The following is a 24,771-nucleotide window of genomic DNA, read 5'->3' on the forward strand; positions in this document are numbered from 1 at the left end:
CAGGAAAATATATAAATATATATATGTATATATATAATATATTTACTATATATATCTATATACACATTTATATATACCTATGCAGATTTTGCGTGCTTACCCGGAATGCAGGAATGTCCGTTAAATCACATTCACTAATGTTAAAAAATATTAATACTATGACGATATAAAAACTGCGTGAACACACAAAGCTGGAGTACGGTGTAGTACGCTACGTAGCAAAAAACCAACTAAAACTTTAAGGCGGCGGCGCGGCGGGAAACCAGGAATGCCAACGATTGGAAAATACAGACGGGAATAGGCGCGGAAAGAAAAATAGTAGTAGCGAGAAAGAGAAAAAAAGAAATTAATCTACTAATAATTCGAAGTGGACGCTACCCATTCTTTCCATACGATCGTGACGAATATTCTTGGCCCACGCTTTGCATTCGATGTTAATCAAAACGCCCGGAACCGGCTTTTCGAAATGAACGAACACGAAAGGAGAAAGATAACCCTCTAAGTTGCGGAACGGGAAGTAGTACCTGGGAATGGTACCCTTAGCAGGATAATAAGTCAGTGGCCCGATGTTCTCCTTGTCTGCCGGATTCTGAAAATACAAACGCAAAAGTTAAACCCTTTTCTTCGTTACGTATTGAATAAAAATACAATTATTCGGAATTGCCGTTTTAATAGAGAGGTTGCGGCCGACGTTTTCAACGCGAAAACGTGTACGTCGGACGTTCAGCGCCGCCTTCCTGTAAGCCTAGAAGTTTGACAATGGCGTTTGGAACGTCAGTGGAATCATGCTCGACGTTCCAACGCCATTGTTAAACTTCTAGGCTTACAGGAAGGCGGCGCTGAACGTCCGACGTACACGTTTTCGCGTTGAAAACGTCGGCCGCAACCTCTCTATTAAAACGGCAATTCCGAATAATTGTATTTTTATTCAATACGTAACGAAGAAAAGGGTTTAACTTTTGCGTTTGTATTTTCAGAATCCGGCAGACAAGGAGAACATCGGGCCACTGACTTATTATCCTGCTAAGGGTACCATTCCCAGGTACTACTTCCCGTTCCGCAACTTAGAGGGTTATCTTTCTCCTTTCGTGTTCGTTCATTTCGAAAAGCCGGTTCCGGGCGTTTTGATTAACATCGAATGCAAAGCGTGGGCCAAGAATATTCGTCACGATCGTATGGAAAGAATGGGTAGCGTCCACTTCGAATTATTAGTAGATTAATTTCTTTTTTTCTCTTTCTCGCTACTACTATTTTTCTTTCCGCGCCTATTCCCGTCTGTATTTTCCAATCGTTGGCATTCCTGGTTTCCCGCCGCGCCGCCGCCTTAAAGTTTTAGTTGGTTTTTTGCTACGTAGCGTACTACACCGTACTCCAGCTTTGTGTGTTCACGCAGTTTTTATATCGTCATAGTATTAATATTTTTTAACATTAGTGAATGTGATTTAACGGACATTCCTGCATTCCGGGTAAGCACGCAAAATCTGCATAGGTATATATAAATGTGTATATAGATATATATAGTAAATATATTATATATATACATATATATATTTATATATTTTCCTGCCACGAAGTTCGACGAGAAACGATCTGTCTCGTAAGGTTAGCAGCATTCATTCCAGTTTTTTTTTTTTTTAAATTAGAAAAATCGAATTATTTCTCGCTATTTAGGGAGGAAGATTTTTAATCGAGCGGGGCAGATTTGTTTCGACTGGAACTATCATCCCGGCGAGACGAAAATAGTAAACATACACGTACGGGACGTGCGGTATATATACGTATACGCGTACGCCCAATACATCACATTACAAAGGCGTTCGATTTATTCCCACTAGAAGCAGAAACAGTCGAAATCTCGTGTACCGAAGACCGACGTCGCCGGCTTTTTCCACCCTCCCGAAAGGTGCGTCCACATTGGGGAATACGTGGGTGGGCGGCGGTACGAAGGGGGTTCGAGACCCAGGTAACGACATCTACGCTAGATATTTTCCGCCCAATGGGTTAGACGGGAAAGCCAGACCAGCGTAACGCGCGGAAGGAGCGTGTTCTTGGGGTGCGAAAGAAAACGTCAAGGAGGGAATCGGGCGTCCGGCGGCGGAAGTGGTCGATACACGACGCGTTAAAAAAAAAACAGTAGATTTAAACCAAAGGAAAACAAGTTAGAAAGCATTTAAATGCCAAAATAATTAGCACCCGTCGGCACGCGGCCGAGCGGTGGGCTCGGTCCGCCCGCACTCCCCTTAAAGTAATTTAACGTTGGGTTTAAATTATTTTACGGCATTCCGTACCAATATTATATATTATATTTTTCTTTATTTTTCGGAAGAATATTTTTTTTTAATTATAATAATAATAATAATAATCGGACGGTATTTTTAGTTGTGTCTGTGGGCGGGGACCTTTCTCGCCCTTTCTGTCGGTCTGTAAATTTGTTTAAACTGTATTTTTTTACTTCGATTTATGATTTTTTGTCGGGTCGCCGTCTGCGAAATCCCGACGGTCGGTCGGTCGGCCGGCCGCGCCCTCCGCTGGTAATCTAAAAAAGCGGCCCCCCTCCACCCGGGAAATAAAAATTTGCGCGCGCCCGTAGACGCGGCGGGCTTTACTTAAGCGGGCCGCCGCCCGCGCCGTCGGGATTTCGTCGAGTCGAATTATTATTGGTTGTTTCGTCGGTGTTATTTTGTAATCGGTGCACGCGACGGTCAATAAAGAAAGATGCAGATTTTCAAAATCACCGTTTCGTCTTTCCTTCTGTTTCCTATCGTCCCGTCACTTCCGGTTGACGCTTACGCGGCGCGGAACTTACTCTCGGGATTTTCTCCAATTGTACAGTACAGTACTTTCCCTGTTATACGTAACGGGGAAAGTACGGCCATCTGTCAAATGTTGCCGGGAAAGTTAAGCAACTCGTAGGATTTTTATTTGTAACGAACGACGGATTTTAACGCAATGGAAAATATTCGTGTTTCCGCGCCCGCCAGGCGCATCTACTTCCCTCTTTACGGTAATTTCTTGCTACGCCCGATCCGCGGGAACTTCAAAACACCGAATCGAGTTTCCGGCCGTAAATGTAGGCGACGAACTGATTTATCCAAAATTTAAGACGTCGTCCGCGATACCGGCGACGGAGACGTTAATTAATACACCTTTGGCACTTTAACGTTAAACTGGTGGCAGAGCGCGACCGTCCTTAATTAACAGAGTCTATTCGGTTATTTTTTATCGGGTACCGCGGAGCGGGACCAGGCGATTGTCGTTGGCGGGTAGACGACAATAGAAAGCGGAACAGTGACGGTGTAATAAAACATACGCGGGATTAAAATGTTTACCGTTACAAAATTTCGAAAAGTTTAGTACAGTATAACTACACTGATACGAAGTACAGTACTGTAGTGGTAATATTAGTATAATAGAGATGATGATGAAAAGTAAAAACGTGTACCGGTACTTATTGAATAAAGAAGTATCATCGAAGAGAACGACTACGTAACCGTCGCAGTACGCGGTGGTAACGGAGTACAGGTGTCTGAGTTACGGGTGGGATATGGAGGAAACGGTTGTAGGTTGCAATTCGCGCCAGGTTATTGTATTTCTTCTCCGTGTTCCGTTCCGGAATAAGTGGTAACGTCGTTAATAAGACGGCCACGGTCACGTGGGAAATTGGTGTTTCTCCGCAGAGAAAAGACGGCGCCGCCGTTAACTTTCTCAGTGCCGTTATTATAATTTCCTTTATTAGAGCTTATCTATTAGCCGTTTCCCGGCACCCGTAACGTTCGATTCCATTCCGCCGAGTTTAAGTGACGCAGACCTGGCGTTACGCGGGAAGATTTAAAGATCGAACGACTTTAGTCGTCGTCCCGACGAATTGGTAATTAACATCGGGTGGCGACAAAAAAAAAGAGCAAAAGTACCGTCCGGGTTGGGTATTTCGGTCCTATCCTTCGTAGGTTACGGTGCGAAAGATAAGGCTCCGGCAGGCTTTTCGCGTCACGTAATATAACTATTTGAACCCGGTTAATGGACAGATGGGTCATTTTAGGCCCGGAGAGATCTCGGCTCCGCTTTCGTCCGACTTCCGGTAGTCTCCCATCGGAACGTTTTCGATTTTCGGGAACGACCCTAGAGTAGGCGCCCGCCCCGGATTTTTCCGTATTTCCGGCCAATGGAGCGGAAGAATTTGAAATACTTCGAACGGGGAATTTTTTACCCGTAAAACGAAATTTCGGCACCGGAGGAGGAGGAGGTGCGACGTACGGCCCGGTGGCTCCGCCCGACCGTTGCCAAACAATAAAGGAAACGTAACGTCGGGCCGGAAACGACGCCGGATCCGTTCGCCGAATTTCCAGGTATTCCGGAGGGCGGAAATCCCCTTCGAATTTCCGGCTTGCGGTTCTCGCCTTCTCCCACTTCGTTCCGGCCTCCGATCCAGGTAAGACCGATTTTATTTGGGGGGTGGCGCCGGGCCTAATTACGGCTACGTAACCGGAACCGGATTCCGCGCCGGGGGATATTCGGTACTCTATGACCGGAGTGTGATAGTGGGGGAAGATCCCGTGGCAACTTCTGTCCGAAAAGTTTTTGATCCTGCCCGGGCAGCTTTACGTAAAATCGGACCGAAGTACAGGAATGCGCGTGCGGGTGGGTGGGCTAATCGTTACCGGGAGTGAGTGTGTGTTTATATAAAGTTACGTAAGGTAAAGCGATCTCTGCCTTACTTTTCTTAGAGAATAAACGTTGACGGCACCACGTTCGTAACTCGATAACGGAAACTAAGGTATATCGTCACCACCGGGAATTATTTGAATCCGACGTTGGGCTAAAATGTCAATTTGAAAGTGTACCACTCGTTTCGAATTAAGAAATTGTAGAAATAATGTGCACTTACCGAATGCGTCACGCATTCCAAATGTCGGACGGAATACGTTATTTAAACCCGATATCGGTCGTATTTACCACCGACCGATTTAAAAATTTCCTAACTCGCCGATCATCACCGTTCGACGAGTGTTAATCTCGTCGGCAATAACATTTCTAATATCTTACCGGGCGTAACCCACGGTAACGGTGCCGTTCCCTGGCCTCCGAACCAGTGACGTGTGACCATCGACCGTTACCGAACCTAATGGTGCGTTACTCGATTCGGCCGACGTAAAAGTAATTTATTTGCACGATTATGTAACGAGAAAGGCAAAATATTTTTCGATACTTTCTTTAAAACGTCCCGGACGGACGCTTGTTATCGGCCGATACGCGAGTACTACGTAATTTAATTAAAGCGATAGACCGGTCCACCATCCCGGGAACACCATCGAATCCGGATAGACCATTGCTAGAATTTTTCGTGGGTGCAGCCGAAAAAAATATTCTTTTAGTGCCGACGGTTTGATGGAGTCTAAAAGAAATAGTATTGGTAATAGTAAGGTATGTAGTCCTCTGGAAATCGAGTTTTTTTTTAACTCCATCTCGAGGGTATAAGAGTACCTCTTTTAGCTAGCCTATTATGGTTTCGGCCGGGCCCACCGTGGAGCGGTCGGGTGGCCAGGGACGAGGCTCGATGTACGCGGACTGATCACCACCCGAAAAATTCCCGGGGTTATTTCCACCCGTCGGGATTCGTCGCACCCAGGGTCCCCAGAGCGGTAGGCTGCCACCTTTGGCCCCTCGGCCGTCCGGCCGTCTGAAATCGAAGTCTATAGAGAGGTTGCCGCCGACGTTTTCAACGCGAAAACGTGAGCGGACGTTCGGCGCCGCCTTCCTGTAAGCCTAGACGTTTAACAATGGCGTTTGGAACGTCGAGCATGATTCCACTGACGTTCCAAACGCCATTGTTAAACTTCTAGGCTTACAGGAAGGCGGCGCTGAACGTCCGAGGTACACGTTTTCGCGTTGAAAACGTTGGCCTAACCTCTCTTATAAACTCCGGGCCTGGTCGGGAAACGATTCCGTTGTGTATTGCGACGGTCGCCTTATTGGTTCCTGTTTGGTAGTGTATACGGCTAGCGCAGTGCTATTCAATCTATGGATCGCACTGCTAAAATGTTTGAATACCATTGGGCTAGCGTGTTTTAGCTGTGATCTTAGGTACGGCACCCTCGGTGACAACGACGGATACTGTCCACTTCCTTTTTAAGTCAAAAGTTCGAAGTCTTTATCATGTAGTGCTCACCAGTGGCCAAGCGGTCTTCGTACCCTGAACACTGGGAGTTTGGTCGTGGTTTCGCGCCTCGCTCAAACGGGCTGGCCAAGTGGAGTTTTTTGGGTTTTCTCCACGTCTGTAACGCCTAAATAGGAACAAGTTTCCCTTAAAAGACCTCCCGGAAGGCAACTTTCCTAGGCAGATCGCCCAAGTACCATAACTCAAACAAACCAAACCTCTACCAGGTGTTACACGAGATTGTCACTTTAGAATCTATTCTTTATACAAATATCTAGAACTAATTTCATTAAATTTCTTAAAAATTGTTAACATAATGGTTTAATTTTCTGTTTTAAGAAAATATATTTATAAACCTACCAGCTTGTGAAAAAATTAAGACTGTTTAAAGATGCATATTTAACTTATTGCAACAGAACATTTTTATGTCGTTTAGAAACGTTTAAATGAAAGGTTAAAGAAATAAGTGTCTTGTTAGTTTATTCCTAGTTTTGGAATTAAATAACGGGTCATTTTGACCCGCACCACATCAGTTAAGGTTTCAAACACAACGAGTTAAAATATTTTAGCTTGTTGCTTTTACACAACACACACGTGGCACGTCACTTGACTAAAAAGAAAATGGCGGACGTGTATTCAATTTTCTTTAAACATGGCGTCGCTACGACCACTCTATTTACAGTAATATAATATTTAATATCTGTTTTTCCGATCTCGGTTAGCTGGATTGTCATTTATTTTTGTTTTAAACGGTTTGATGTTCGGCGAATTTAATTAAATTCTCACCTTATGTCACCGCTAATTCATAGTAGTATAGAAATAGAAAACGTCATAGAATATAAATAAAAAATGAATTTTAATTAGGAAAATTTTCTACCGTTTGTTTTCCTTTATCTTTGGAGGGTGTCAGGCCCCTTAACCCCTCTCGGGGTGCGCGAATGAGTGGAAACCACAGAATTCCAGGCCGTGTGGGGTTAAATTACACTTTTAGTTATTATATTTGGTAAATTTTAAATCTGTGGGTAAAACTTTTTCATAAGCGGTAATGTTTATCTTAAACTGAACACTAAAACACAGATTATGTATTTGCTTTACAGTCTGTAAGTAAAATACGGCCATGGACAGTATAGTATCGGATGGACGACAGTGGTAATTTATAGGTCTACAATTTTTTAAAAATTGCAATCCAATAAACAACACAATAAATAGACCTTCCCCTTCAACCGATCGCTCCAGTCGTAGATTTGATGCTCGATGATCGTCGATTAATAATTACAGACATTGCTTGATACTGGAACGTGTTCAATAATGTTAAAAGATCATTTGGAGTGGCGGCGCGTGCTTCTCCAGTCTTCTCGAAAACGTTGAATTTTTTCAAAAACAACGTGTTCCAGTGTCCGAGAGAAGGCTCTCTCTGGGCCAATCGTTCTTAAAATGCATCATTACGGATGACGAAACGTAAGTCTATGCTTTTGACACGAAAAAGGTTCGAGAATCCAGTGAATAGAGCTCGAAAGGTGAAGCGAACCAAAAAGACCACATAGAGATGAATAAAAATTCAGGTAGTGTTAGCTATTTTCTTCGATTGTTCCGACGTTACCCGATACCTTTTGATCACAAGGACACGAACACTGCAATAAAAGTTTTATTTTGTTTTGATCTAATTTCACTTTATAAAAATGTTTACTCAATGCTCCCGTTTTCAGCTTGTGTAATCAAAAATGTGTGCGAATATACAAAAGTAAACATATTCTTGTTTTAAGAAACATCTCCGGATTTCTTCTCTAAGAACCATGGACAGTTTTTTTATTTTGAAATCTATTTAGTTAAAGCCTGAAAGTAAATGCCAGAACGGCCTCCGAATGAAAAGATACTTTATCTGGAATTATATAAAGAATTTCGTAGCTCGAACTCGAAGGAACAATTGCACGAAATCTATACTTGGGCACGGTACGAAGGAACCAAAATGGCGACTCCGTGAGGAACATTGGTTCCGGACATTGCGTTTACAGTCCGTGGTGGAGATCGTTGTTTTTAATCGTCGACCATCCACGATTCTATCCGATGTCACCGAGCGTTTTTGCAGTGGTACAGTAGACCCCTCTATAACGCGTAGATACGTTCCTCGTTATACGAATTTCGCGTTCTAGGAATCCTTAAATACGTGAGCCAATCACAGCCCGTCACGTGTGAAGTTTACGGACTACGGCTGTTTGAAAGGTTTTCTTCCATAAAATTAATCGATTCTAAACTAATTCGACTTAACATTTCCAAAACACGTATAATTTTTTGGGAATAATCCGTATAAACTATGCTATAAAGAAAAAAATTGCAGGATTACTTACCGAGTGTGCACCGTTCGACGTCGCCATTGCTTAAGCTTGTTTTCGTCGCGGAGCAGCGCACCAAACGGCGGCCGCGATTTCTGATGTTATTTTTCTGCGAAAAACTCGTTGAACTTTGGAGACATCATTAATTAATAGAAATAATTTTTATGGCCGTTGAATAAGAAATGTTTCTTTCACAAGAAATGTATAAAATTACAGTGCTGTATTAGACTTACGGTACATAATTTACATACTGTACAGACGATAGTAAACTTAACTTACTCGCCTAAACTCTCCGTAGCGTGGCGCTGGAGGCGAAAGTAGTTCGGCTGCTCGTCCGCGATGACGAGTTGGCGATGACGTTTTACGCGTCCCTTTTAGCATCTTTATACGAATATTGTCGCAATTTTTTCGCCGCGTTATAGGACTCTCCGTTATAGGAACCTGCGTTATAGGGAGGTCTACTGTATTTGTTACGTATTTATGTAGGCAATTCGTATTACACATACTTTCCTACTCGGGGTGGTACTATAAATTTATGTAAAATTCAAATCGAATAATTTTAGGCCTACTCTGCCTTGGCTATCAGACAATTTGAATCCGAAGATCCAGGTATTCATTCGCGTCTTTTTTTTTGTGTTTTGTATACATACGTATTTTTTTATTTGAGTTATTTTTTACGTAATTTATAGGTGCTAGTGAACAATTAAATTATTATCATACTTGCTTTTGATTTCCGTACGAAGCATTTATACTTTGGTTGCAGCGAACGTACTGCCGTATTACAATATAATGATCTTTTTTATATATCTGAGGAAATGGTTAAGATTATTGAAAGAAAAGGCTTTTACGTATATTAAGACACCTTCCGTAAGTATAATCGATACTTTTTTAATGGGAAAATACGTACACGTTTACTGGCACGGCATTCGTTACCGGGATTTTTCAACCCATTCACTACAGGGATATTAGTGTTTGTCTCCGTCTTCTTAGTCTGTTCGATCCGCTCCAAATTACTCTACATGGTATGTACTAATTAATTATCTGGGAAGCTGCGGCCGTCCACTGTCCGGTATTTGTTTTACAATCTTGGAAATACTTATGTTCCGTTTTGTTGTCACCTCAGTCCATTTGTATCTTAACCCCGGGAAGGGAAGTAATATAGGGGTGCCCATCGGTCGAAGGATTTACAGGCGTTTAAAGGATGGACGGACGCCGTTTTATTTTATGTTTATATATATATGATAAGTTTGAAATATCAGAATTGACCTTAACTATGTAAGTCGTAACCGAATTTACAGGTAGTCTACTCATTACTCTAACCACCACCCGGCACGGAAAAGTCACCAACAACGCGGCATCCGCTACCGGTCCGTTACTTTTGACAATAATAAAAGCAGTTAAATGCCTCGGGATCCTCCAATTAAAATTACGCTATTTAAAAGCCACTCAAATAGGGAGCGATGTAACGGTAGGAACGATCCGGTGGGCCGCGGGGCCACCGGATCGTTCCCGTTTGGCAGCGATAAACACCAATAAATACCGTTCTTATTACCGGGGAAGGCGGCCGCCCGCGTCCCCGGTAATAAGAACAAACAGAAGCGAACAAAACCGGTAGGCGGAGCGACAAACGGCCGAATCTACGAAGCGGAATACGAAGCTCGCGGCGGGCGCGAGATATTTCTTGTCCGACCCTCTCCTTCCTTCCTAAATACTTCTCATTCACTTTTTAAACGGGTGTTTTCTATTATCCGGCCCCTTCCCCACTCGCCCGTCTCCTTTCACTTTGAGCTAACCTTTTCCCTTCTTCTACGTTATTATAAAAACGCGTAAATCGCCGCAACTCGCTTCCCGCCGCCTCCTCGCGCCGCTTCGTTCCGTTTTTCTTTTCCATTTTCATCCGCCTCCCTTACCTTTTCCCGAGGAATGATACTCGTCCGCCGGGTGGAAAACGGTGAGCTTAGCGCTTCCAATTTCCTCTCCTTTACTCGCCCATTCCCGGCGAAAGACGCGCCGACTGTCGCTAACTTCTTACCGCGCCGCCGGCGGCGAGTTTAATATTTTTTCCTCGTGTTCTTACGTAATTATCTAAAAAAAACGTCATTTCCGTCCGGCACCGCCGCCTGCCGGCCGCTTTTCCCTCATTCCTCCGGTGGAATTCCGGCGCTTCGGCCTCCCCTTCTTCCTTTACCCTGGGAACACCGTATTCGTCTGTTTTCCCCTCAACCTTCGGGCCCGGACCGGAAATTCTCTAGAGAGCGGGAACGAGGCTAAGACGGGTAGAAGAAGCGCGGGATTAGCCGACGAGTTTTTCCGCCAGACGACGCCGGAGCCGGCGGAAGTCGTACCCCTCGTCGGAGGCATTAGCGGTTCGGACACCCGACGGGTAAGTCGCTTCGGCCCGCGCGCGCTTCTCTCATTCCCCTTCCGTTTTCGGAGTCGTGCCCTCCGGAAACCAGGCGTCGGCCGCCCCCGATGCCACAAAAACTTCGTTTTACTGGCAGAAAACGGGAAGAAACCTCTTTCCTTTCTTCTCCGGAAATTCTCTCATTTTCCTCCGGGAAGAAGATCGGGCGCGGGACGCGTGGAACGACGCGGAAGGAGCCGATTTCAGGCGGACGGATGCGCGCGTCGGCCACCCGCCGCCCGACGGAGGAGAGAAGAAGGGGAATCTTTCCGTCTTCCGCCGGGAGGACGGAAAAATCCCGCCGGACTCCGACGGGGTACGGAGGAAAAGTCGGAGGGGAAAACGGCGGATGAGGGGGGAAAGGAGATAGGTGAAAAAGACTGAGGAATTCGGCCGTCGGAGGACGACGCAACCGCCGATTTTCGGGACACGCTCCGTCGATCTTCGTGACGTCGAGCACCTGCCGACTCTAATCGAATTCCTCCCCCCTGTACGCCGAGCGCTTCTCGCGTCCCGGGAAGGAGAAACATCGTCGGAAGAAGTCCTTTCGACTTCGTCCGGAAACAGAAATTAATTCGAACCTCTCTTCTTTCCGTGATTTTTTTCGTCTTCCTTCTCTTCCTTTTCACTCCTTCGGACTGAAGGACTCTTCTCTCTTCGGCAGGAAAAAGGTGAGAGAGGGAGAACGGTGGTCGGCGCGCGGAAAGGCGTCGGCGTCGGCGGAGCGACAATCGTCTCGAATGGTCGATCGCGACCTTATTCCCATTTTAATTCGTCATTAAATGTTTTCGTAACGCGGGGGAATTTCCATCGGCGCCGTTAACCGCATCGAAAGTTTTCGCTCCTTTCGGAACCATCGGTCGACATCCGAGCACGCTCAGACTCCTTCTCCCCTAGGTGTTTCCCGCCGGGCGGCGGTATCGGCGCGGAGACGGAGAGGGGAGCGAAGGAGCGGATAACGGAGAAGGTGTGTTTGTATTTGTGTTTGGCAGGCGCCGAAATGCCCCGGACGCAGAAGTACGCGGTGACCGAGTCTCTGGTGTCTCTGGCCCTTTCGCAGCAGACCACGGCCTCTCGACCGGACGTCGACGGAACGGGAGTCGACAGTCTCCTAGAAGACCACCGCAGGATTCCTCGCGGCGGGAGAGGGATTCCCTTCGGATGTAAGTAAACTTTTTTGAAATTTCTCCGGAAATGGCCGTTTCGCCCTTTCGTCGTCTTTCCGTTTCCGGCCGCCCGGGTTTTCCGCCGTTCCCGACAAACGAACCGAAGTAAACCTCCGGGTGGCGGCGCTCAAATTCGGCGTTGAAACGACGGCGGAAGAAACCGCGCGGATCATAGAGCAATTACGCGGACAAAGGAAAAAAAAAAACAACTGAAAGCCCGCAGACGGGGCAAGTGGAGCGGGAAATGGCGTTTGTACTCCTCGGGAAAATGGTAAACGGAAATAAAAAGAAAGAACGAAAGCGGGTGAGAGGAAAGGTGGAAGAAGTCGGACGATTCCGGAAAGCGAAATTTTAAGGTAATGGGAGGAAGGAGGCTGGCGGTTCTTCTTTCCATTTCTTTCAAAAGAGATGGGAGGAAGCGAAATCCGGGGAAATGGAGAGAGAGTTGGGGAGGTGGGACGAGGGAAGGAGGGTCGAAACGGTAAAGCGCCGTTCGGAAGGCGGCGGAGGAAAACGAAGGTTTAGTCCTGTGGACCGAACGGTCAGGCCTCTTTTGGTAATTTTACGCCCGTTGAGATTTGTTTCGGGCCGGGTGTCCGGCTACGGCGGCCGATTATAATCGAGCGCCGGTGTAAGTTGCGGACGAGAATTACTCCGTTTCCAGTTATTAAAAATAGGTCGAGACGAGACCCAGCACGCATTTTCCCTTGGACCGATAGTCTTTCCGGGGCGAGTCGGGAGGAAAGACCGGAAGTGGAAAGATCTTCCGCTACCCCGGGAATTCGCCACTTTTCTAAATATTTCTTCGGGTTTCGCTTCCGCGCCTTTTACCTTTTCCGCAACGATCTTACGCTTAAAGGAAGGGCGTGGATCCGGCCACCGGCACCCGCCTCGGCCGCCCGGCCATCCGATTTTTTACGGAGAAGTTTGGTATTATTTTCGTCAATTTTTTATAGTAAATTATGTGACGGTGGTTTGGCCCGGTGTCTACTTTTCTCCGCTTGGGCGGGGTATTTTTCGCCCGGCTGGGACGGTGGGTGGCGGGCGTTGGCCGGTAACGCTAGAACGGAGACGGAATTCCCGGTTATCCCTTTTGGCTCTTGGACGGAAGAAAGCGTAAATCGGACCTTCGACCCTTTTCCCCCATCTCGTGCCCGAAAACCAAAACCCAAGTTTGAGGTCGGTATATTTAAATGCCGTAAATCGAGCCGGTCGTCAATTCGAAGTACTGTACTGTACGGGTGGCGGGTGGAGACAAAAACGCTCCCGCGGGTATCTTTCGAGTCGTCTTTCCCTCCGTAACGCCTAAATAGGGGCCGCTTTCCTGCCGAAAGTTCACCCGAAAGACTACCCCTGTAGTTAGGCTAAATTATCCTTCCTTTAATTATTCTCCGTCAGGTGTGAATTTAATGGAATTTGCTGTATCACCGTTAATTCTATTGTTTTTTTCGTTGTACGAATTACAAATTCGATTTGAAGTCGTAAAGGCGCAGAGAATATTTCGGAACCGCCGACTTAAGCGTGATTTTCGCCGGATGCCAAGGGTGCAAAACGTAACGAAGCCATGCCGGTTAGACATTTTCGTGCGTACGCCAAAGCTGGGGCGTTGAACACCGCTTGTTGGTCGTCAGTTCGCGCCTGGACACGTGCAGTTTTCCGTTAGAAACACCTAAATAAGGACCAGAACGTGTAATTACTCCACGAATAATCGAGTCGATATTTAGAGAAATCCCCACTTAGTGGCCGGTATGGGTAAATTCCCATAAATTATTTCGGGGTGGGCAGAAAGCGGGCGAAGAGATTTTAAAGTGGGATCGTACCCACTTCGCTCCACCCTAACACTGTCTGTACTCCGAAGGTACTACTAATAAATGTCAACATAACTAAGTTGTAAACGTAATAGGGGATAAGTTTGCCAACAAACTATTACGCACCCAGAAAGCGCGCTACAAATATAGTACACACACGAAACATCCTACGATGGCCGTAATCACTCACGAAACAATCCATCAGAATAGACCAGACGTCACATTCGTCGACATACAAAAAAAAAATCACATACCGAAATCAGCTGTAGCCATTGCGCGGTTTTTCTTCCTTCTGAAAGTACTGTACACAGTCACAGTCAAAGTATTTAGCGTGGTGCTAGGAAAAATCCTTGGCTAATTATAATAGATAAATCTTCAAGTTGTTTTTTATGATATTATTTTAACGTCGGGGTCGGTAAAACTAAAATTTCCACCAATTGCGGTCATGGTTGTGTTATTGACGTGGATTTAGGTGTTTCGGCCATCGATAAGCGACTTCTACGGTCATTTTACATTACCTATTTTTACTTAATTGTTTAAAACCCAACGGAAGTATATTTATCAATGTCGAAACCAAGGTCTGCACTCGATACTGCGATGCATGGCGGCATTCGCCATACTGGTTCCTTTCAGGTCGTGTGTACAGTGTTTCTACAACGAATTTGGTCGTCAGGAGAGTGATAATTTAAGTGTTAAATTAGTATTTCATAATAATTGAGATTAATGTAATGCAGTACAAATTGTATATTCTAATGAATAATTGTTGCTTAATAATCATTTATAATAATTTTATTAATATTATATAATAAATGACGTTGATATTTCTATTTGTTGGTATGTTTTTTAACTCTTTTAGCCCTGTGGGCACTAAGAGGCCTCTTAAGGCAGGCCCATTACGGGTTGGGCCAGGCCCACAGGGGGCGGCCGGGTGGTGAGGGACGGAGCCCGACATTTCCGAACGGACCATCCCCCTCCCCGAAAAATTCCTGGGGATTTCTTTGACCCGTCTGGATTCGATCCCGGGTCTCCCAGAGCGGTAGGCTGCCACCTTGACCGCTCGGCCATCCGGCCGCATATTTAGGATTTAATTATTTCAGTCGAAGCGGTAGGCTGCCACCTTGACCGCTCGGCCATCCGGCCGTCTATTTATTGGTATTGTCTACTGTTTAGTAAAGTTTTATAAATATACTTATTTAATTCTCTATAAAAATAATTAAATTTAGTTTATTACTTCCTTCATTTATGAATTTTCTTATCTCTTGCATACATTTTTGAAGTTTTACTTAACATAAGGACTCAATATGGCGGCTCCATAGAGAGCATTGGTGTCCCGTCCTCGGGCTTATAGACCTTGGTCGAAACAGGCAGGGCCGGTTGCTCCCTTACCACCAAGCTGAGCATTTTCCCAGGGCGGCAGATTATATACAGAATTTTCAGAATTTTATACAGAATTTTATATTATTTTTTTAATGATTTTTTACACGGTGCGAATTGAATATTGATTGACGGAGCAAGGTTCTAATTGGTATGGCATTTCAAAACAAATTTCTCTTTCATTTTATGTAGGGAGATAAGGGACGTCAATCGTGTGTCTTGCTCCGGGAGACATAAACTCTAGCACCTGCTCTAGAAACAGGTTCTAACAAAATTATTCTTCATTACTTTATATTCTACAGAATACGTAATTACGGTTGTTTCTCCGTATAATTACCGTATTTTACGGCATTTAAAACAGACAAAGTTCAAAAATCTTTCGCTTTTCGTAAGTGAAGTTGCCACCGTGGTTAAGACCGTCCATCAGATACGAAACAAAGAGGTGCAGCGCAGCTCTTTGTTTCGTATCTGATGGCAAATTGCGCCGCATCGTGCAACTTCGAGCCAAGACGAACACGACCCGGCAAGTGTCGGTATATCAAAGAAAGGGGTACGTTCGTGCGCGTTCTATTTGCACGGTGTTTTTTTTTTTTTTTGGATTTTACCGCATGTCGGCGGAATTTGTGCCTTACCGATCGAGTTAATTAACGCACGACGAAAGTCTTGCGTTAGTTTTCGATGGTAAAATGCAATTAACTTAAAAGATTATTTCCGCCATATAATTGCCTATATTTTGGCATCGGTGTAACTCAACCGCGACATTTTCTAGGAATTTTTCTTTTCCTTCGAGTGATAATAAACTATTACGAAAGCACTCTTGCAATTCTCGCTGTTTTATATTCGATCGTGCGCGCGCTCACACCGGAACATCACTTATTCATAAAATACCCCTATGTGGGCTCTGCGCATTTCAGCTCTGTTTTTCCGTGCGGTTGGTCTAAACGCTGCTTTGGGCTTCTGCGTGTAACCCCTCTTCTTAGCCCGATTTTGGGGGGAAAATATTATTGTTTAATTAAGCGTATAATTATTACTTGGTATAGTTGAACAGTTTTTTAGCGTATTCGCGTAAATATTTTAAGAATAAATATTTTAAATACATTTTGGTATCGTAAATGCAATATGGGGATTTAAACGCGAGGTGGTTAGAGAAACGTCAGCAGAAATTGTTTCACCCGAGCGTCGAAACTTTCAAAAGGCGTCACTCCTTTGTCGTTCCTTTGAAACCATCGCCGTCCATTTTGGTACACTGTCTGCGAAGGTGAGAACGTAGTCCGCGTAAACGGCGCGAGTATCTAAATTCCGTTTGTATCCGCAGGGTTGATCGCGGCCGTCTTTGGCGCCATTTCCTTGACTTTTATTCTCTGCGTCCAATTCGTGCGTTTACCCGGAATTCCGGAAAGCAGGCCCTTCGCTTCGGAAAAACTGATGCAGAAAAAAGGTAAGAACGTCTCTTTCCAACCGAAGACTCCAAAGACGAGAGGGTAACGTTTTAACCCGCTTTGTCCACAGGTTTTCTCAAAGTGTATCCTTTTATGCCGGACAATGGAACGGCGGTGCCCGGAATCTATTCTCTCCCCCTTCCTCTGGACGCCTCTCTTCTGGTCTCCCTGGAAGACGTCTTGAACGGTAAGTGTAGTCGTTTCCTAACCAACGGGACCCTTTCGAAGGACTAAATAATGTATTTGGTCAGGTTATCCGCAACATCCCGGCCATCGCGTCAGTTGTTACGTCTCTTCGCCGTCTTATAGTCGACCCTGCCACTTCGACAGAGAATGGTTGGGAGAAGAGTGCCGCGCCGAAGATCACTTCGGTTACCGGGAAAATAACGGAACCTTTAATCCCTGCGTTCTGGTTCGGATCGAGGAGGTAAATAGCTGCCATCTCACCCCGGTGTCTACCTCCGTCTCTCTTTAATCTTTCTGGTGTTTTCAGTCGGAAGACTGGAAGCCGGTGGTCTACAGAAAAGAAGACGTCGATGACTCCTGGAGAAACGTGTACGATCCGACCTTCGTCAGCATGAGTTGTGCTCTAAAAGTAAGTTACTTTTCGATCCTTAGCGTCGGATTAGTGAAAACCAAAATAAAACATACTCTCTCGTATTCATTGTGATTCATATATTAACATTCTTCTAATGTACGTGAAGTTATTTATTTATTTTGTGAACTTGTACCAGGCAGTCACACATTTTGTGGATCCCGTTGTTCTTGATGTAAAAGGAGTTTCCTGATCTTTTTGAAGGTGAGGCGTTCGTCAAACTTTTGGAGAGTATTGTCAGTTTTAGTAGGGCATTATTTACATTTATCGTGACTCGCTAGATTCCCATTATACAGGAAGTGATTGGTAAGAAGGGAGGTGGAACGTGTTCTGTTGATAAGTATTGCGATGTGTCTGTCTAGATTTTTATAATTGGGGTCACTGCTGTTTTGTAGCTATGGATAGGCTTCTCTTTTACTTTTCCGGCTGTTCTCTGTACGTAACAAGACAGCCGGAATAGAATCGTGTCAAAGTTGACCCTTCCAGTTTTTTTGCAAATCTCCACATTTTGAGACCTCCCGAATCCAAAACACTCAAAATAACGACATATGTCTATTTAGTTTAATGTCTCAGAATGGGGTCAAAATTAAGAAACGAAATTTGGCATGGTGTCTTGCATATGAAAAGCATTGATGCTATTACATTTTGTTGGTAAGAGGTCTAGAAGTTGGAGAGGTAGAGGGGTCATATATCTGGAGAGGTGTAGGACTTGATGATTTTATTCGTTATTAATGTTTATTACGTAAAACTCATCCGTGCTTTCAAAATTAAGCTTTTTGCCATTTTATAGTAATACAAAATATTTTCGTAAGAAAATCTGATGACAGATGGCGCCACACACAATTTTATTTTTTTTTTTTTGCTTAATAATAAAATTTTTTCAAAAATAAAGACTTATAACAGCCGAAAATGTTACGCAACTTTCGTTTTTTTTCGGTAGAAGTTCCATATTTGTTTCATTTTTTCTTTCATGTCGTTTTTGCCGAAAGTGAGAAAATCTGGTGAGATATTTGTTTGATTGGTGGTACTTGCGTTGCTCTTAGCTATTGCACTTGAGCGATTGAAATAATAGCGGTTTTCACGCGTACTGTACATTTTTAAATGCCTAACTCAGCATTCCTGCGCGCGCCTGAGGACTGGAGTTGGATAGTGACGCGCAAGAAGGTTCAATAGAAAAATACAATGCATTCTTCTCACTTTCCCGCGTTTAGAACGGCAACACGCGGTGAGACGCGTAAATGCCAGACAGAGCGCATTCTAGCCCCACTGCTAGGCGCACGGAGCGTCGAACATTAGTAAAATCGTCATTAAATCCGACCTTACTCGAGATACGACACAAACCCCTTTATCTACTCTTTAATCACCAAAATTTAATACTAGTATCGATCCCCCTGTCCCGCAAAAGTACGGGATTTTTTAAGCTTCAAAGAAGATGAACGAAATCGCAACCCCCTACAAACTAATCGTATTTGAGAGATTTAGTTGCAATACCCCTAAATCCAACATTAAATTATTATTGTATTTTAAATGTAATTTTGATCCGATTTGCGTGGCATCTGTCCACGTTGTAATCCTATGTTCCGGGGAAGGTAATATACGTAGGAAAGTTATTTAAAATCTTTTTAAAACGATATTACGCATTTACACCTTTGTCTTAAACTTTTAAAAAGTCGAAATCTTAGGAAATAATAGCGAATTTGCGGCCGAAGTTTTCATCTGTAAAACGTGAACGTCGAACGTCGAGCGCTGCTTATTTGTAAGCGGCGCTCGACGTTCGACGTTCACGTTTTACAGATAAAAACTTCGGCCGCAACCTCGCTAATCCCGGTTACTTATGTATATTTGAAAGTATATTGTATTAAATTAAAATTTATAACAAATTTAATATAATAATAATATTTATTATAATAAATTTATTTTAAAAAATATTTGATTCCCTTTTGTTTAGCGTGCTATCAGATAGACTTGACCAGTCTTCTTTCATTTTATAATAATTAAAAATGTAGAAATGTTCGTAACAAAATCTCGCAACAGATGGCGCCATACATTTGTTTGACAATGGCGTTTGAAACGTCAGTGGAATCGTGCTCGACGTTTCAAACGCCATTGTCAAACGTCTAGGCTTACAAGGAAGGCGGCGCTCAACGTTCTCGACGTTCACGTTTTAAAGATGAAAACTTCGGCCGCAACCTTTCTAATATTTGACGGAAAACACCAGTTTCCGGGAGGGACGGAAGCGTGGGTTTTAAGTTTGTATTTGAGTAAAAGTTGCTTTGTCTGCCTTTTCAGAAAACGGAGGAAAAGAAGAAGACCGGACCCGTCCAGTTCTTCCCGTCCAAAGGTTTTCCCGTCCGTTTCTTTCCGGCCACCGATTTCGACCGTTCCCTTTATCTGTCACCCGCCGTACTTATCAGATTCCGAGACATCCAGGTGGAAGACGACGTCACTTTCGAATGCTGGGTAACTTCCAACTTTTTCCCCCCGCGGTCTATGCCCGACCCTCCTCCACTCACACCTTTTTTCTTTTCTTTTTGTGGACAGCTGCGCGCCGCCAACGCCTACCAATTGGCAGACAGCGGACAGATGACCATTTCCTTCGTTCGGAGAAAACCGCAAGACTCGACCGCCGCCACCGGGTCCACCTCAACCCTGTCCATTCAGTCCTCCAGTCCCGTGGAGGATGAAACGTTGACGAAGGGAACTTCCACCGTCACCGAAGAAGACACCGGCTTGAACTTGAACCGCAAGAACTGAGGACCGAATCCCTCCGGAAACGAAAAATCGTATTTATTCAAGTCACGGAACGTTCGGCCGATTTCCCAAAGCCGGGCTCCGGGGAAAAATAATCCCGGGGTAGATGCTCGGGACGGGTTCTTCGGGGATCTTTATTTATTGGCCGTCGGTCCGTAAACGACTGAGCGAAACTTTTACAACTTTTTGTACATCCAGCGAATTATATCGCTATTTAATGCTACGTTCCTGGGCCGGAGGAAAATGGTTAAATCGTTCTTCCAAACTTTCGAATTGTCTAACGGAATTTTGAAAACCCTCAAATAAATTTTTATGAGATTCGCATTTTCTTTTTATTTCCGATTCTCGCGAGAATTGTCCGTCGCCTCCCGAAAAACCACAGGACCCAGAAAACGGCAAATTCCACTGCTAATTGCCGTTTGTGAATAATCACCGCGGGATTCAAGCAAAGATTAAGGGACGGAACTCGTCTTCGTCGAGTAAATTCCCATCCCCACTCCAAACTATGGACGTAACGACAAATTAGCGGAGGGAAAGAGAAAAACGGTAAGCACGCGCTGGGCCCTACGCCCTAGAATGGTAGGAAGAACTGAAAAAAAAGAAGCCATTCACCATGTCCTTTAGTCGGACACAACAAAAATTCGAGCCGCGCAAGAAAAAATTGAATATTGAAAAAATAAACCCTTACTTGGGTGTAGCACTCACATCAGGGTTTATTTTTTTCAATATTCGCAGAAACCGAAGAAAAAGTCGACAAATTAAAAAAAAATTGGCGCGGGTGCAAACGGTTTTGCAGTCGGAGATCGGGCCACAAATGTTAAAACAAAAATACAGACGGTAGTGGGTTTCGTAAACCTAAGAATGAAACGACTCTTGGGTGGACGTGACAAAGTCGCGCCAACCCAATACAAAAACAGGCGCCGGTGGTCTTTGAAAAGGTACGACGTTCCAGTAACGAGTTACCGATAGCGACGTACGAAAGATGATCGAAAACGAACGGATCGAGTTGCCGTAGGAGTTTACACTACCAAATGACAAACGCGTGGTAACACACCCGACGCTACGGTAGCAAAAAAATAAAAGGTTTATTCGATTGCCATCTCACCAATTTCCAGGATTTCCGAAAGATTACCAGATGAACCGAATAAATATCGAGATGACACCACCGTGGAACAAAAGCACCCAAGTCGCGCCCATGGCGATAGGGGCTTTGGATGTCGTATCTCTCGAACAGACGAAAGTTCTACACGGCGTTTCTCGACCCGTGTGTTGCGAAAATAATAAATATTGTTTAGAATTTTGAATAAGCTCTTTTACTTTCCCGTTTGTTATGTATAAGTAACGAGGGAAAGTATTGGAATCTTGTGAAATTTTACCCTCCTAAATTTTTACAAATGGGCCTCTCGAACAAAAAAGTCGAAAACAACGGAAAAAAATTCAGTGGATATATGTGTGTGTGTGTGTGTGTTGACGTCTATTTAGTTTAAATTCTCGAAATTTGTAGGCATTTTTAGCATGAAATACGGCTAAAAAAGTAAAAAGAAGGCTTTATTTTGAAGGTCTATAACGGTTTAATTCATTTTATATTGCTTTATATGAGAAAATTTATTTCGGTTTTAGAACAACTTTTATGAACGAATTATGTTGGGAAACCGGTTTGACTGTATTATGGTTAATAATATAAAAGTTATTTTTTAACTCCTTAATTTCTGTTATTAATTTTCGTAGTTACTACTATCGAATATAACTGTCAGGAGAGGGCCGGGCAATAGGACAGTATCCGAGGATCATAACAGTAAAGAAATCATTCTTAAACATTTTTTTAAAGAGTTAATAATGCCCCATATATCGTCAGGAAGGGCATCCGGCCGTAAAACCTATGCCAAAATTACATGGAATGTCTGCTAGACTATAATTGTGTTAGGACGTCCCCCCGAAGCGATGCGCAAAAGCAATTCAGTTCTTGGATGATGTGCAAACATGGTAGTTGCTGAATAGTAATTGCATTTTGAAACTTAGAGGAGAGGTTTTGGGAAAAACTTGAGGGATGAGATCGACAGAAGGAAAGAAACTTTGCTGGTGGAATGCTGAAGTACAATCCGCAGTTACACAAAAGAATGAGGTAAAGAAAAGTGGGATTTGATGGAAAGGCCGGAAGATAAAGAAACTTACCATTTGGCAAATAAAATGACTAAAAAGGCGGTGGATATTGCGAAAGCAAAGGCTTTAGAAGAGACTTATAAAGTTTTCGAAAGGAAAGGTGGGGAAAGGCAGTTGAGGAGAATTATCTCTTGCTTTAGCAAGAGATGCTTTATCTCTTGCTAAAGCAAGAGATAAAGCATCAAAAGATTTTACCTCTATTAAACTGATTAAAGATGATAAAGGAGTGGTATTACAAGATTACGAAAGAGTTAAGGAAAGACGAAAAGTATATTTTAGGAATTTATTGAATGAAGAAAACCCCGGAACTTTATACGAGAATGGAGACGCAAATGGAGTGGTGCAAGATATTAGCAGAGAAGAAGTGGAAAGTGTGCTTAAGAAAATGAAATGGGGAAAGCGGTAGGCACTGATCGGATTCCGGTTGAGGCTTGGAGAAGTTTGGGTAAGGTGGGAATTGATATCCTCTGGAACTTTATGAAAAAACTCTGACAGCAGGAGAAGATCCCAGATGAATGGAGGAAGAGCATTCTTGTACCGATCTTTAAAGGTAAAGGGGATGTACAAAATTGCGGAAATTACAGAGGTATAAAGATATTGTCCCATACTATGAAGATATGGGAGAAAATTGTCGAAAGAAGGATTAGGCAGGAATCTGAGATTGAAGAGGAACAGAATGGCTTTTTTCCGGGAAGGAGTACGACTGATGCTATCTTTGCTCTAAAACAGCTGATGGAAAGGCACAGGGAAATGCAGAAAGATTTATGGTGTTCATAGATTTAGAAAAGACGTATGATAGGATACCAAGGCAAGAGATATGAAGATATTTGAGGGAAAAGAATGTTCCAGAAAAATTTTAGGCTCGTCAAGGAAATGTACGAGGGAGCAGAGACTCAAATTAAGAGTAATGTGGGCACTACAGAAGTGTTCTTCGTTAATGTTGATTTGCATCAGGGATCGGCCCTTAGCCCTTATTTGCTTGACGCGATAATGGACCTGTTGGTGCGCGACGTGAAGTGTGAGGCTCCGTGGAGTATGCTGTTTGCGGATGATATTGTGCCGTGTGAACTTTTCCAAACCAAGGCTGAGAAGAAACGGGAAGATTGGAAGAAAGTTTTGGAAGAAAGGGGCATGAAGATTGGTAGAACTAAAACAGCTTACATGATTCTGAATGGTAGAACGAGTGTAATATTAAAATCCAAAATGTGCCGCTCCCTTTGGTTCCGAGTTTTAAATATCTTGGGACATTTGTCGAGATGGGAGGAGGATTGGAGTCGGAGGTGCAGCATAGAATTCAATGTGGATGATGAACTGGAGGAAGCCGAGAGGTGTGTTATGCGACAAGAAAGTTAGCTGCAATCTGAAAGGAAAATTGTATAAATCAGTTGTTAGACCCTCAATGTTATATGGAGCTGAGACATGGGCAATAAGAAGAGCCCAAGAAAGAAAGAGGGAGGTGACGGAGATGAGAATGTTGAGATGGATGTGTGGAGTGTGAAAGAAGGATAGAATAAGGAATGATTTTATTAGGGGTTTAAGATGGGCCCCTTGTACAAAAAGATGCAAGAATGTATTGATAGGTTGAGGTGGTTTGACCACGTAGAACGAAGAAGCGACAATTATGTTGGAAAGAAGATCGGAAAACTGGTAGTAAAAGGAAAGAGGAAAACAAGACCAAAGATGCGTTGGAAAGATAAGGTAGAAGACTCGAACCAGAGGGGACTTAAGAGAGAAGAAGCCCTTCATAGGGAGAAATGGAAAAAAACGTATTAGAGAAGGAAACGCCTACCCCATATAAACACGAGAAAAAGCAAAGGTAAAGAAGAAGATTATAGATATGCTAAGTTATTGGTACTCGAGTATCGAGGGGTACCCGACAACTGGACGATAGTCGAATGGGGGACGGTTAACCGAGCGACAGAAACTTAAAAATGTTTTCACGCTTAGCAAGCGTACGATTTGGCGGATATTATTTATTTATTTAATAAAATTTACAAAATCAAAATTAAAAATGACGGAGGGAGGGAGAAAGTTACGTTTTTTTAATTAGCGCCAGCGTTAAAGCCTATGCCAGACCGAGACATAGGCACACGAAATCGTTAAGAAATTTGTCTTTTTAAATTACCGCTCGGACAATAATTTTTACTTCCCTTAACCAATCTTAAACAGGTAAAAAAGGACTAACAATTATTTATTTTACGGATAAGATCGTCGATTCGATTCGTTACATTTTCTCCATCGACTACTGTACTCTTTTTTTTCGAATTTTACAACCAGGAAAAAGAACATTTTTCTTTTATATGTAACAGAGGGAAAGGATAGCCAAGGGTAAAACAAATGACTCACCGACAGTTTTACATTTCTCGTACTCGGAGGACCCGAAAATGGGGAGAAATGCACAAAATTTGGGTTTTTTCTGGACTTAGGGGTGTCAGTACGGTATATGTGTGCGTGGGGGCACGACTCGGTCACTCGCTTCGAAACTCACTCCGCACATTTTCGACAAAAAACGCGGAAGTTAACGACTCCCAGAAGAGGGACGTTATTAAATTTTGGGGGTTAAGGGGTGGAGAGATAGAGGAAAGTCCGA

At 43.7% G+C, this 24,771-nt stretch overlaps 2 protein-coding genes across 2 annotated transcripts; both read left to right on the forward strand.

Moving 5' to 3' along the window:
- Nucleotides 1-4,322: 4,322 nt before the first annotated feature.
- LOC111628679 lies at nucleotides 4,323-20,341 on the forward strand. Its single transcript, XM_023372508.1, has 8 exons — nucleotides 4,323-4,429; nucleotides 11,881-12,051; nucleotides 16,552-16,674; nucleotides 16,746-16,862; nucleotides 16,927-17,102; nucleotides 17,169-17,270; nucleotides 19,560-19,730; nucleotides 19,812-20,341. The coding sequence occupies exons 2-8, from the start codon at nucleotides 11,889-11,891 to the stop codon at nucleotides 20,022-20,024; spliced, it is 1,065 nt and encodes a 354-aa protein (XP_023228276.1). The 5' UTR covers nucleotides 4,323-4,429; nucleotides 11,881-11,888; the 3' UTR covers nucleotides 20,025-20,341.
- A 2,713-nt stretch (nucleotides 20,342-23,054) lies between these two features.
- LOC111628700 lies at nucleotides 23,055-23,534 on the forward strand. The gene has a single exon (XM_023372534.1). It carries the CDS (start codon nucleotides 23,055-23,057, stop codon nucleotides 23,532-23,534), a length of 480 nt encoding a protein of 159 aa, XP_023228302.1.
- Nucleotides 23,535-24,771: the final 1,237 nt, after the last annotated feature.

The sequence above is a fragment of the Centruroides sculpturatus genome, unplaced genomic scaffold (genome assembly GCF_000671375.1).
Source record: "Centruroides sculpturatus isolate CEXI.00-Female unplaced genomic scaffold, Cexi_2.0 scaffold30, whole genome shotgun sequence".
Classification (NCBI taxonomy): domain Eukaryota; kingdom Metazoa; phylum Arthropoda; class Arachnida; order Scorpiones; family Buthidae; genus Centruroides; species Centruroides sculpturatus.